The 15468-nt window shown below is 37.7% G+C and overlaps 1 protein-coding gene across 1 annotated transcript in view; it reads left to right on the forward strand.

Moving 5' to 3' along the window:
• The first annotated feature begins 13166 nt into the window (after positions 1-13166).
• LOC137252239 (uncharacterized) overlaps positions 13167-15468 on the forward strand; it is a 59006-nt gene continuing 56704 nt past the window's right edge. Inside the window, exon 1 of the mRNA XM_067787669.1 lies at positions 13167-13646. Within this exon, the coding sequence (XP_067643770.1) occupies positions 13611-13646 (36 nt within the window). The 5' untranslated portion in view covers positions 13167-13610. The remainder of the gene's footprint in view (positions 13647-15468) is intronic.

Genomic DNA, 15468 nt, shown 5'->3' on the forward strand with positions numbered 1-15468 from the left:
AGTCAGCTCTGGTCCACCTTTATGGCGATATCCCTAAATGGCGTCCATTCATAGAACTATGGCCTACTCTCTCTTAAAATAATCTTTAATACCTTTCATTTGATACACATGTCATAAAACCACATTCCAGGGTTACCCCAGGTTCATTTTCCTTATTTTGTCTCCATAGCTCTCAACTGAGTATGTAATGTTCGGTTACACCCGAACTTAGCCTTCCTTACTTGTTTTAATTTGTTTTACTAATAAGTAAATCATTCAATTTACTTACTCGTATGTGAACAAAACAATCTGGAGTGTAATTAATTTTAACGGTAGCTACTTTCTCATCATTCAACATATTCACAATACAAACAACTTTAATAAATCAATATACATACTTAATAAGGGGACTCATGAAAGCATATAAACTTATAAGGTGTAAAATTATATCCATTTACACACGCTGTTATATGAACGCACCTAGAAATACTCTTGATATACTTGATTGTTTATCAGCTGTATTATTGCCGAACAACATTTTTTGATTGTTACACAAATTAAAAAATGCCAAGACTAAGTGAAAAATTAAAACTAAAACGCCTTTACTTGCTGATGTTGGAGATTTATGATGAAAATGCTTGCTGTAATGTCTGCAAGGTTGCATTCCTTCGAGTTTATCGCGTTTACACAATGAAATGTGCGCGTAAATTTATACAAATTGTGTAAATGATTTTTCATACAAAATTTGACAGCTCGTTTACGCACTATATAAATTTATACGTTTACACACTTTATAAGGAGTTTATACGGTTACATGAGTCCCCCTAATGTAAAAGTATACATAAATCTTTAGCTCAATTAAGCTTTTAGCAATTTGGCTAATAATATCCTCTTCGGTGGGCATTTAAAAAGAAAAGTTCTCTCGAGGATCCAAATTAAATGTTGTGGAAGCTTCCCAATTAAGTGTCCGGATATTCAAGAAAAATCGCATAACACTTAATATTAATAGCATAAAGACCACGCAAATCACTTGCTTACTCAATTGGCGCTTAACTGTTTAAACGGTTGTAACCGTCCAACAAGAAGCTCCAGTCGCTTCACCGCTGTGCTGACTAGCGCCAATTGGTAACACCAAAGGAATTTAAATCGTTTTTCACCCGTTCCTTCCAACGTCGTGGTGCCGCTCTCTTTCTTTGCTTCTGAAGGTGGGTTCCGATAAGAATACCTTCTTATCCGAAGCAACATATTTCATTCGCATGGCATGTGCGTATGTGCATATGTTCAAATCTGCGTAAAGCTCGTATAACTCATTATTAAATCTTCTTCGGTAATCATCGTTGCCAACGCGAAGGGGTCGGTAAATCTTTCCAAGAAATTTTTTCTCGAACATTTCTGGAGCCAGCCATGCTGCTGCACCATATAGCGGAAGGGTGCGATAAATGAATTGTGTGTGCTCTTCGTTTGCCAAGAGAGGACTTTACTTTTCAATTTCTTACTCAGTCCAAAGCAGCATTTATTGGACAAAAGTGACTTCGCTGTATTTCAAAGCAAATGTTGTTTGCCTTAATGCTGGTTCGCAAACCACCAGGTCTTTTGCTATTTCGAAAGTATGGCTGCCAACAGTGGCGTGCTTGCAAGGATGCAAATGCGCTGACTCTTTGATTGATGACAGCAGGTACTTCGCTTTGTCCACATTCACCATCAAACCCACTGATCACTGCAGCATCTTCCAAGCGGAAGTTGCTGCGATTAAGGATGCGGTGGATGAAATGCCATCCGGTGCTATTATGGTTGGGCATATAGCATCTACTCTGATAGCCAAGCGGCTGTTAACCCCTTGTGTTCAACTATAGTGCGATCGAGGGTGGTCTGGTAGTGCCTGACCTCGCTTGCGATTGCATCGAACTATTTTATGATTAAGCTAACTGGGTCCCGAGCCATAGTGAACTGAACCTGATGAAGGTGTCGGTAGAACTGAACCGGATGAAGGTGGCTGTAGGGATTTCGGGACCTGCATAGATGGCCCTCTAATAAGCTCAGTAAGCGTTGGGCAGACACCGCCGTTTGCAGGGTAGCAAGATATTTCTGGCCGAAAGTGGATGGCAAAAGGTCTAGCGAAAAATTGGGTTCACAAGGCTCATCTATCAACGGTCATTGGGACTTTGGCAGGGCACTGTCCAATAGGAATCCATGCGTAGGTCTCAATATACTGGAAATCCCACCACTGTGTCTCCGGAGGATGTAGCCAAAGTTGAGATCTCTCTCATTCGAAACTATATCATTGCTACGCAACGATCCTCTTAGTAGCTATAGCTACGTCACCGTTATTTCATTGTTTATGGTATCAATATGTATTGGCGGCCACCGTGGTGTGATGGTAGCGTGCTCCGCCTATCACACCGTATGCCCTGGGTTCAACTCCCGGGCAAAGCAACATCAAAATTTTAGAAATAAGATTTTTCAATTAGAAGAAAATTTTTCTAAGCGGGGTCGCCCCTCGGCAGTGTCTGGCAAGCGCTCCGATTGTATTTCTGCCATGAAAAGCTCTCAGTGAAAACTCATCTGCCTTGCAGATGCCGTTCGGAGTCGGCATAAAACATGTAGGTCCCGTCCGGCCAATTTGTAGGGAAAAATCAAGAGGAGCACGACGCAAATTGGAAGAGAAGCTCGGCCTTAGATCTCTTCGGAGGTTATCGCGCCTTACATTTATTTTTTTTTTTATGGTATCAAAACGTACCTTCATGTTGTCAAAGTGATCTTCCCCTATCAGGACAGCTACAACCTAATCTAACCTAACCATCAAACCCATATTTTCCGCTTACTTTTCCAGTTCGGAGTAAGCAGAACTTAAGGCGCGGGTGTTTAGGCGGATGATATCAATGTCATCAGCATATGCCAGTAATTGCACGCTTTCTTCCGGTCCTTCGCAATTCTGGCTGAGCTGATGGTGTTGCTCAAAGTCATTTTGCACAGCCGTATAATTTTTGCGTGGAAACTTAATTTAGATAAAGCTTCATATAGGCCGCTCCGTTTCCCGCTATCGAGGGCAGTTTTAAAAACAACGAAGAGGCATTGTGGGTCAATTTTTATTTCACGAGTTTTGTTTTCAAGATTTGGGGCATAGTGAAAATCTGCTCGATAGTAGATTTGCCAGGCGTAAAGCTGCACTGATAAGGCCGAATCAGCCGATACACAGTGGGCTTCAATCTTTCGCACAATGCGATTGGCAGAACCTTATAAGCGATACTAAGAAGGATAATTCCGCGATTGTTGGTGCAGTTTGCAGCATTCCCTTCTTGTAAACTTGACAAAGAACAATTGTCAGGCATGCATTAGTCCGACCATATTTTGCAATGAAGCTGGTGCATGCGCCGTACCAACTCCTCGTTGCCGTATTTGAATAGCTCCGCAGGCAATGCATCAGCGCTTGTCGCCTTGTTTTTATACTCAGTTGAGCAGAGCTCACAGAGATAACGGTTGGTTGTACAGGTATAAAGGAATCGAGATAGATATAGACTTCCATATATCAAAATCATCAGTATCGAAAAAAAATTTGATTGAGCCATGTCCGTCCGTCCGTCCGTTAACACGATAACTTGAGTAAATTTTAAGGTATCTTGATGAAAAATGGTATGTAGGTGTCTGGGTACTCATCTCAGATCGCTATTTAAAGTGAACGATATCGGACTATAACCACGCCCACTTTTTCGATATCGAAAATTTCGAAAAATCGAAAAAAAGTGCGACAATTCATTACCAAAGACGGAAAAAGTGATGAAACTTGGTAGGTGAGTTGAACTTATGACGCAGAATAGAAAATTAGTAAAATTTTGGACAATGGGCGTGGCACCGCTCACTTTTAAAAGAAAGTAATTTAGAAGTTTTGCATACTGTAATTTGGCAGTCGTTGAAGATTTCATGATGAAATTTGGCAGGAACGTTACTCCTATTACTATATGTATGCCTAATAAAAATTGGAAAAATCGGAGAACGACCACGCCCACTTAAAAAAAAATTTTTTTTAAAGCCAAAAAAAAAAAGTTAATATCTTTACAGTATATAAGTAAATTATGTCAACATTCAACTCCAGGAATTATATGGTGCAACAAAATAAAAAAATAAAAGAAAATTTCAAAATGGGCGTGGCTCCGTCTAGGATACTTTTAATGTCAAAAATCGAACAAAAATTTACCAATCCTTGTGGAATTTGGTAGGGGCTTAGATTCTAGGACGATAACTGTTTTCTGTGAAAAAGGGCGAAATCGATTGAAGCCACTCCCAGTTTTTATACACAGTCGACCGTCTGTCCTTCCGCTCGGCCGTTAACAGGACAATTTGAGCAAAAATCGATATATCTTTACTAAACTCAGTTCACGTACTTATCTGAACTCACATTGTATTGGTATAAAAAATTTTCGATATCGAAAATTACGAAAAATGAAAAAATGCCATAATTCTATACCAAATACGAAAAAAGGGATGAAACATGGTAATTGGATTGGTTTAGTCACGCAAAATATAACTTTAGAAAAAAACTTTGTAAAATGGGTGTGACGCCTACCATATTAAGTAGAAGAAAATGAAAATGTTCTGCAGGGCGAAATTAAAAGCCCTTGGAATCTTGGCAGGAATACTGTTCGTGGTATTGCATATATAAATAAATTAGCGGTACCCGGCAGATGATTTTCTGGGTCACCCTGGTCCTCATTTTGGTCGATATCTCGAAAACGCCTTCACATATACAACTAAGGGCCACTCCCTTTCAAAACCTTCATTAATACCTTTAATTTGATACCCATATCGTCCACCTTTATAACGATATCCCGAAAAGGCGTCCACCTATAGAACTGAGGCCCACTCCCTTTTAAAATACTCATTAACACCTTTCATTTGATACCCATATCGAACAAACAAATTCTAGAGTCACCCCTGGTCCACCTTTATGGCGATATCTCGAAAAGGTGTCCACCTATAGAACTAAGGCCCACTCCCTTTTAAAACACTCATTAACACCTTTCATTTGATACCCATATCGTACAAACAAATTCTAGAGTCACCCCTGGTCCATCTTTATGGCGATATCTCAAAAAGGCGTCCACCTATAGAACTAAGGTTCACGGCCTTTTAAAATACTCATTAACACCTTTCATTTGATACCCATATCGTACAAACAAATTCTAGAGTCACCCCTGGTCCACCTTTATGCCGATATCTCGAAAAGGCGTCCACCTATAGAACTAAGGCCCACTCCCTTTTAAAATACTCATTGACACCTTTCATTTGATACCCATATCGTACAAACAAATTCTAGAGTCACCCCTGGTCCACCTTTATGGCGATATCTCAAAAAGGCGTCCACCTATAGAACTAAGGTTCACGCCCTTTTAAAATACTCATTAACACCTTTCATTTGATACCCATATCGTACAATCAAATTCTAGTGTCAGCCCTGGTCCACCTTTATATGGCGATATCCCTAAATGGCTTCCACCTAGAGAACTATGGCCCACTCCCTCTTAAAATACTCTTTAATACTTTCCATTTGATACACATGTCATACAAACACATTCCAGGGTTACCTTAGGTTCATTTTCCTTCATGGTGATTTTCCCTTATGTTGTCTCCATATCTCTCAACTGAGTATGTAATGTTCGGTACACAGGAACTTAGCCTTCCTTACTTGTTTTTTTTAACCTTTTAATCTGGTTATTGCTATTCTTACTTCGTTATACTCGGGTGGGGGAACACTCATTCCTTCGTCATCGATAATAAAATTTACGGCGTTATTCTTGATGATCTGGAACAATATCAGTAATTTTCGGATGATTATTTGGAAGGTTTGTAATATGAAAACTCTGGAATGACGGTGTACGGTCCAAGCGTCGAAGTAGACCCTTTGAACAGATAGAGGTGGTGGCTCTACAGCAACGATGCTTCAACAAATCGGACTTATAGACTTAACTAATGGCAAAAAACCTTTGGCTTATCAGAATTTTATTTTAAACAGCTCTGGTTATCCCTGGAAACGTTTGATCAAACAAACAAAACATTGTCCTGACTTTCTCTATCTATCCACCTTCCTCTCCTCTATCTTGCCCTCTGTCTTACCTTTTTATTTCCTCTCCTCTCTACATTTTCTAGTTTACCTTATTGGGCCCATTAAATTTCCGTATCCATTTCATTCCTCCATAAATCTACCTGCTCTTGTTCCTATCCAAGTCTATCCCTCACTATTACTCTTAATCTTATCCTTATTCGTAAACTTCCAGTTTACCTCTTTTTACTACTTTGTCCCAAACCAGTACCCTTATTCTTACTTTTACTCTCTTAACTTTTGCGACTTCCCCCAACTTCCTCTACTTTTTCTTCCCATCTCCTCTATTTGCTCTTCTGCAATATGGAGATTTATCGAAATTGGCTTTTTCCCCCACATACCATTACACATTACTAAGGTAGTAAAAAGTAGCAAAACAATACCAACCATTTTCCCTCCCTTCTACTTTAAAATTCATGATTGGATCAAATTTTTGTTGTACTAATGACTTCACCTGTCTGGTTTTATTGCGTCATGATTTGGTTTAATATTTCAGAAAAAATTACAATTGTCGCCGTTGTGACTTCTAAGAAACTTGCATCTGGTTGAAAGAAAAACAAATTTTTATTTGACCAGTCTAATGCACTTACATTTCGATTCAAAAATTTCTCGCGCCTTATTTTCCAGTTCTTTTATTAAGTTTGGTTGTAACAAATTGTCCGGCTCATACTAACCTTCACTTGACATACCAAAAAGCTGGCATACGTAATACCTGGGGTAAAATAAAAGAAATTTGTTTTTGAGTATCTATGTAACAAAAGAACGTGTAAATAAAAAGTTGTTAAGTACATACCTACGGAGGAAAAGTAATAAATACGTGCTTCCAACAACTACTTAACCAATTATAAGTAATAAAGCTAATATTTTCTGCGAAAGTTCGTTTGGTTACACGGCATTATTTAATTGAGTAATTCAGCCAAGCTTGTTCGGAGTTTTTAGTTATCATCCCTAATTGGCGCTTAACCACCTGGGTGAGGTATGCATCAAGATAACTGGCGAGAATTGGAAGTACCAAGGGAGTTCAGGACATCCTCCATCTCCAATTTAGTGGGAGACATACGAGAAATATTTTTCGACACCGTTGCACAGTGTTTCGTGTAGAACAAGCTAGCTGGACAAAATTATTTTATGAGATTTTCCATTTCATATGCAGTCATTTATTACAACTACGTCATTTTTTTCAGCCATATGTTCTTTTTTTTATTTTTTTCCAAAATTTTACTTCATATGCATACATTTGCTTATTTCATATACAGTAACTCATGTGAATAAGTGACATATGTAGATCCAAAAAAATTTAAAGGACTTAAGAATATTACTTTATTGTACTTAAATTGAATGGACTACAATACTCAATACTTTAAAAAATTCTAAAAATTCCAAAAAAAAATTTAAATTTTTTATGAAAATTCGTCGAATTTTTCAAACATTTTTTAAATATAATTTAGTTTTTGTTATAGATCGTGACACATTTTCTTATGGGAAATTAGGTAAAATATATTTGCGAAAGCGAAAATTGTAAGAATTGGCCAAAAAGGGGTGTCTACTTATTTATATGAGTGACTGTACATATGTACATACATATTTTGTATTTGAGTATTTATCCTGGCACTACAATTTTTACAAAATTATTTTATAGTACCAGTCAGGAATGTAAAAGTGAATTACAATAATAATAATAACAATGTATATAATTAAATTAATTATGTGAAAATTACTTATTACAAAAACTTAAAAGTAAAATATCATACAAAGTAGAAAAGACAATAGATTTAAATTAAATAAAACCTGTTATTATTCGCTATTATCACTTTCTTTCGATGAGTCACTTGTGGAATAGTCATGAGCATCAGCAACACTACTGTGAAAGCTTGAAATAACTGGGGTATTTATTGACTCCTCAACATTATCGGGGTACAGTAAATTTAAGACTTCTGAAGTCAGACTTTTAAATTTTTTCTTAGGTATCTCCCTAAAACTGTTAACTAAAGGATCCGATGTTATAAGCAACATATACATAAGATCTCTATTTGTGGCTTCACGCGACTACTTTTGTGTGTTATCATCCCTGAATCGTCTCAAATCTTTGTTACGGACTTCCTGTGCTTCCTCAGAAAGTTGACCAATAGGTAAAATTGCTGATTTTATAATATCAGTACTATGCACTAAGATTTTATGAACTGTAACAGGCATATTAAACCATGGATAGAGATCTATGTATAGTGTTTTAGTCTCGACCGCAAATTTTCTTTGGATATTTATATTGTACCCAGATGCTAATGCGCGAAGGAGAGTGTCGAATCTTTTGATGAGCGTTACATCCAATCCCGTAATTTCAGCACTAGCCTCAGAATTTTCGAAAAACCTACGAGCAGTGTTGCCGTCATTGGTATTGCCGAAACCTGGTTTTGGTTTATCTACTATCAATCCAAGTACACTTTTAAATTTATTCTGGATTTCGTTGGAACGTAGCTTTACACTCTCTTTATCTACCTCATTCCTAAGCTGCCATTTTTTTACTTGGAGGCGATAACTTATGTGAAGCAAGCATTCAAAACATCTTATCCATGCATGGAGAGTAGACAAACCAAAACCAAGATTACCTCGGTTAGGCGTAAAGTCCCGTAACTCATTATTCATATCTTTTGGAGTGGCACCACAAATATAACACTTTTGTGCGGAAGAAGTTTCAGTCAAAGCATTGCAAACTTTTCCGTCAATCATTGTTAGAAGCATATTGTGATTTACGGAAACTTCGTATTCTTCGAGCATGTACTTTGTTGGCAACAACGCATTTATCTCCTCTAAAACTTTGTTCGTTTCAAAAAGAATAAAATCTTTTGTTTCTTTAGAAAAAGTAAATTTAATTGGTAGAAGAAGGTCGAGGATGCTGCCAATCAATGTTACCTTTTTCATCCTGTAATTGAAGAGGAACGAAAGAAAATATAAACAAAAACTCATCAGTGTCAGAACTGCATGTAAACTTTTGCTTATATGTGCTATGTCCAGAGCTTCCATCGCAACCCCACTTGCTGATTAAAGTATACGTCAAGTTTGTAGGTAATAAACTAACAAAAACGTCTTGATTTGCTAAAACTAAACGCTCAACAGTTTTATCTAATAAGGACTGGACTTTAATTTCCGCACGTGTTTCACCCACATCAATTTCATTTGGATAGCATTCTGCCTTAGCTTTTCTTAGACTATAAAATGATGGATAAACCTTATGGCCTGCCTTGATGCTCCACTTCCAAGTCGTTTTGTACCCATGAGTCGTCGACTTGCTATCTACGTAGTATGCTAAAGCTTCTACATTGCTCAATTATCTTGCATCTGGCTCACATGTCATCTTTTGCCGGATATTTGAGTGGTTTCCTGTGATTTTTTTTATAATGTTAGCAACATTTCTGTTGCCGGACATACGCGTTGATACTTCTGCCGCATAAAGTAACTCACCAGGACTTCTAGATTGCAAGAGGTCATCCACTCCACGCCGTTTGGTTTTTTCACTGCGGCTAACAAAGTCCTTCTTTCGTTTTCCGGGGTCGGGGTTACCTGAAGAAGTGGTTGGTTGGTCTGATGGCAACTTTGAATCCACCGTTATTGTAAATGTGAAGTCTGGACTCGAAATCCACTCCGAGTTTTTATTCAAAACTCGCTCCTTATGTCTTCCAGAAGTGTTCCACTTTTGATCCAGCTTCGACGAATATGCCGATATTTGTAAGCTTAAACTTTTTATCGAATACTCGGCTGCTTCGCTTAAATCGTACTTAAGTACAACAAAACTCAATAATTCTTTTTATCTGGTTTCCTTCGAATGTTGAACCCAAATGTCAAAAAACTCCCTTCTTGGTACGGTTATAACTAAACTGCTTTGTGTTGTTGGTTTTCCGACAGGGTGAATAGCTGATGATTGTTGTGCTGCCATCTTAAGTGTCGTTGATCGTTCTGATTTGTTATCAGTTGTGCAGTATTTATATTACATTCAGGTATTGGCGTAGATGCTACCAAATGGGGTTGTTTTGTGTAGCGTTCCTGTGTGGTTATACCTACATTAGGATTGTTTTGTGTGTACCTGTTTTTATGCCTTGGTGACTGGTGCGGTAGGTTGTGGCAGGTTGAAGTCAGTGATCTTCGCCTTTTTGCTTTTGGTGTGCTCTTGTTGACCTTGCGCGTTTATTTTTGTGTGTTTTATGGCTACGTGTTTGTTCCCTGTACCTGGGAATTGGTTTTGCCGTTTGTAGATCAGCTTTAAAGGTTCAAATATCTCGTCGGAGCTGGTACGTACATACATCCTATTTTATATGTGGAGATAACAAAATCTACAAAAAAAAAAATTAAAAATAGATGTGCAAAGAATTCGCAATGGTTTTTTCTTTCTACTATTAGAGAATACTTGCGACTATAACATATGTAAAATTTAGCCCGGATGTCCGCGGATGTATGTAACTTTTTTGTCCCTAAAGTTAAAAATATAGAGAAAAAATACCTTTTCTTATTAATAACAGAATGTTAAATATATTGAAAATACTCTAATTGCAAAAGAATTACTATTAGAAAATTTTACTTACCTTCGGCTTAGAATGCATCAAAAAAATTATATAAAAGTGTTCACTTAAAAGAAATATGAAGCTTAATATTCAACAAGAATTTTGAAAATTAATCAATGCATTTTACGGTCACTCCTGCCTTCTTACTTCAATTACTCAATATATATGAGCAAACATATCAAAAAAAAGCAGAAATCCAGTTATTTTGTTTGTTTTCTTTCATTTCTCATTACACTTTTCTTGGAATAAGAACTTTGTTTTTTTCCAGCTAGCTTGTTCTACACGAAACACTGTGCGTTGGCGTGGCTGCAAGGTGCTTATGCCTTAAATCTTTCTTTGATAATAGCAATGACTTCGTCTATACCTCATTCACGGTATGACCAACTTCTGATCTGGTCATTTGTAGATCTACCAGATCTAACAAGGGCCAATAATTTCTTCGACTTTGGTCAGGTCACTTTGGCCATCCTTTAACTAACTCTACGCCTCCATTTTTGAGCAGCTCTTTCCTCTCTAGCTATAAGGAGAAATGTTCCCTTCATAAATTTAGCACGTTCTCCTCGACGTACACCATGACCATTCCTAATGGGGTTTCCCCGATAAGAAGCGCATTCCTGTCAGCCAGCATCTGAAGCTCCATGCATAATTTTTTGTCATTTAAACAGGCGTCTCTCTTCGCGGCACTATAGCGTTTCCAACAACTCTGCGTTGGGGTCCTCTTACACAGCGTGGCCTTATAGTCAGTGTTCTTTTCCTATCGCAGAAGTTGTTTTTCCGACCCCCTAAAAACCTATGGTGTCCGCTGCGACGGTGGTTTTCTTGTAATTGAGAAATATGCAGCAGTTAGCTGTGGAGGAAACACGGTTACATCGTCAGGTCGAATGTTGGTACCCTAGTCCGAGTGAATGTTTGAGCTTCATAGCGTACGCATATCCATGACACTGTCTGTTCATTATCACCATGTCCCCGATGGGGAAACCATCCTAACAAAACCTTGTATTTGGGTCCCAGACCAATTAGCAATCCAAAGCATTCACCCACTAGCTTAGAAGTAATTGTGTAGACCGTTGCATGGCTGTCTGATATAATGAGGACAGTCCTCGAGGGTAAGCTTCCTAGTAGACATTCTCTAGCATGCTCAAGCTTCTTTTGTATTGATTTCTTTTGCATGGATAGTCGGGCAGCATCCTATAGGTATCGGTTTTTTGAAGTTCGGCTCATAGATGTCAGCCCCCAATTTTCCGGCATCAAATCCGTGAATCAAACCTCTGGGACAGGGTCGGCTGATTGCAATACAGGATTTCCTATGAAGGGAAATGGACTAGGATAGTTTTGTTAGGATTGATAGACAAACCTTCAGTACCATTGCAGCAGTAACTGAAGAAAGTCATCTATGACTAGGGTCGAAAAGAGACGAAAGAGTACTCCCCCTCTTGAGGGCATTCCGTAGCGGCCACCATTGATTAAGCTGCCCTTCCAGCTCAAGCCTGATTTTTCTTCTCTTTCGTATTGATAACACTCAGCGATTGATCATTTTGGGCTTATATCCTTCCCAATAATCGGTTGTTCGATAACTTGATGTGCCGTGTTATCGAAAGCCCAGTTTTCGACAAAAAGCGCATACGGCTATATTTTTAGACTCCAAAACCTTTTCGGATTTTTTCCGTGAGGCTATGAATAGCGTTCTCCGTGGATTTTCCTGACTCATAGGTCTCGATAACTTGAATAAGTTGAAAGTGGTGGTTGTTGAGTTTTGATGCTAGGCTTTTTTCTTTACCACTAATAAGGGTGTAAGTGCTGATAACCTGCTATACTGTCCGGAAAGTGAGTTTTATGTAAGAGCTTAGTTTTTGAGTATTTCCAAATACTAGGCTTCGCCCGGGAAGCCGACTTGGGTGAGGTGCTGTGAAGGGGATGGGGGCGCAAAAGACCAATGGTCGCAGTGCAATCCTTAACAATTATCGATCTAAGAGCTTAAATGTCTCTTCACCAGTTTTTCATCCGATTTTTCAATAAAAATAGACAGGAATATTGAAAACGAAGCGTTCTAGGTGAAAATTTGGAATAAAAAATCGCGCCATATTTTATTCAAAATATTTTTTTAGTTGAATAAGTTCTTCTAAGTTTGATTCTTTACTATAATGAGACCAAAATATAGAAGAAGGATATTTAGAATTTAGTTTATGTGACGTCCTTACTGGCCAGTTCAACCTAACCTAATCTACCATGCTTCGGCATCCCTTAATCCAACTTTAGTTTTGTTAGACCAAAAAAGAGCCAATTTCTAAAACAATGGACAGCCTAATGTATTTACATATTTGTACTAAATGATGGATGCATTAGTAAATAAAGAAGAAAACATAATTTCTTGTGGTAGAGAAAGAGCAGAAAATAAACAGAAAACCTGCTATAGCAAGCAGCCAAATTCATTATGTTGTGAATTGTCGTACCGATCCATAAACCAAGCCAAGCAGCTGTTGAACACAAAACGGGCTCCAAAATCACAGTTGTGTACCTATGTTGGCTTAAGAAATCGCTTAGCATATTTTCAAGTCAGTCCAAGGTGAGCTCTCGATGTGTACGGCACGTGAAATTTAAATAACGCTCTATTTATACGAATACGATTTCTTATCGAACGCTTCCGTCTGATGTTCTTTGCGTACAAAATGATTAAGATCTAACTGCATAAGCTCCTCATACATTTAATCCACCTTTAAACACAAAAGAGAAACGGTATTATAACAAGAAACAGCATAAATTATAAATGCAAATCGTGAAAGCGCTATAAAAGTGATTGTTTTTTGTATTTGTTTTAGTAAAAAGTGAATTGAAGAAAATTTGTATTCTTTTTATTTAAATGTGCATACTTAAAGTCCAAAAATAATATCGAAACCAATACGATCGGAAATTAGTAGCTGAGCTTTATCAGAGTTGATTTTGCTTCTTCTTGGAATTATTTGCTATACAATACACACACATTACCAAAAATGGCATACCGGTGCTTTTGGAGAAGTATAACCAATGTAAGTGACCCGATTAAAAAAAAAAAGTATGGAAGGCTAAGTTCGGGTGTAACCGAACATTACATACTCAACTGAGAGCTTTGGAGACAAAATAAGGGAAAATCGCCATGTAGGAAAATAAACCTAGGGTAACCCTGGAATGTGTTTATATGACATGGGTATCAAATGGAAGGTATACAAGAGTATTTTAAAAGGAAGTGGGCCATAGTTCTATAGGTGGACGCCATCTCGGGATATCGCCATAACTGTGGACCAGGGGTGACTCTAGAAGTTGTTTGTACGATATGGGTATCAAATTAAAGGTTTTAATGAGTATTTTAAAAGGGAGTGGGCCTTAGTTCTATAGGTGGACGCCTTTCGGAGATATCGCCATAAAGGTGGACCAGGGGTGTCTCCAGAATGTGTTTGTACGATATGGGTATCAAATTAAAGGTATTAATGAGGGTTTTAAAAAGTAGTGGCCCTTAGTTGTATATGTGAAGGCGTTTTCGAGATATCGACCATAATGTGGACCAGGGTGACCCAGAACATCATCTGCCCAGTACCGCCAATTTATTTATATATGCAATACAACGAACAGTATTCCTGCCAAGATTCCAAGGGCTTTTGAATTCGCCATGCAGAACTTTTTCATTTTATTCTACTTAATATGGAAAGTGTCACACCAATTTTACAAAGCTTTTTCTAAACTTATATTTTGCGTCAATAAACCAATCCAATTACATTGTGCCATCCCTTTTTTCATATTTGGTATAGAATTATGACATTTTTTTGTCATTTTTCGTAATTTTCGATATCGAAAAAGTGGGCGTGGTCATAGTCGGATTTCGGCCATTTTTTATACCAAGATAAAGTGAGTTCAGATAAGTACGTGAACTAAGTTTAGTAAAGATATATCGATTTTTGCTCAAGTTATCGTGTTAAGGGCCGAGCGGAAGGACAGACGGCCGACTGTGTATAAAAACTGGGCGCGGCTTCGACCGATTTCGCCCATTTTCACAGAAAACAGTTATCGTTATAGAATCTATGCCCTTACGAAATTTCAAAAGGATTGGTAAATTTTTGGTCGACTTATGGCATTAAAAGTAGTCTACACAAATTAAATGAAAAAGGGCGGAGCCACGCCCATTTTGAAATTTTCTTATATTTTTGTATTTAGTTGCATTACTGGAGTTGAATGAAATAATTTACTTATATACTGTACAGATATTAAATTTTTTGTTAAAATTATACTTAACATTTTTTTTAAGTGGGCGTGTTCGTCATCCGAGTTTGCAATTTTTTATTTAGCAGTAATAGAAGTAACGTTCCTGCTAAATTTCATCATGATATCTTCAACGACTGCCAAATTACAGCTTGCAAAACTTTTAAATTACTTTCTTTTAAAAGTGGGTGGTGCCACGCCCATTGTCCAAAATTTTACTAGTTTTCTATTATTCGTGAGGTCAACCTACCTACCAAGTTTCATCGCTTTATCCGTCTTTGGTAATGAATTATCGCACTTTTTCAGTTTTTCGAAATTTTCGATATCGAAAAATTGGGCGTGGTTGTAGTCCGATTTCGTTCATTTTAAATAGCAATCTGAGATGAGTGCCCAGGAACCTACATACCAAATTCCATCAAGATACCTCAAAATTTAATCAAGTTATCGTGTTTACGGACGGACGGACATGGCTAAATGAATTTCTTTTTTCGCCCAGATCATTTTGATATATAGAAGTCTATATCTATCTCGATTAGTTTATGGCGTGCGGATTACCGTTATGCGAACAAAATTAATATGCTCTTTGAACTCTGCTCAGCTGAGTATAAAAGCTAAAGA

This window comes from Eurosta solidaginis, chromosome 5 (genome assembly GCF_040869045.1).
Source record: "Eurosta solidaginis isolate ZX-2024a chromosome 5, ASM4086904v1, whole genome shotgun sequence".
NCBI classification, from domain to species: domain Eukaryota; kingdom Metazoa; phylum Arthropoda; class Insecta; order Diptera; family Tephritidae; genus Eurosta; species Eurosta solidaginis.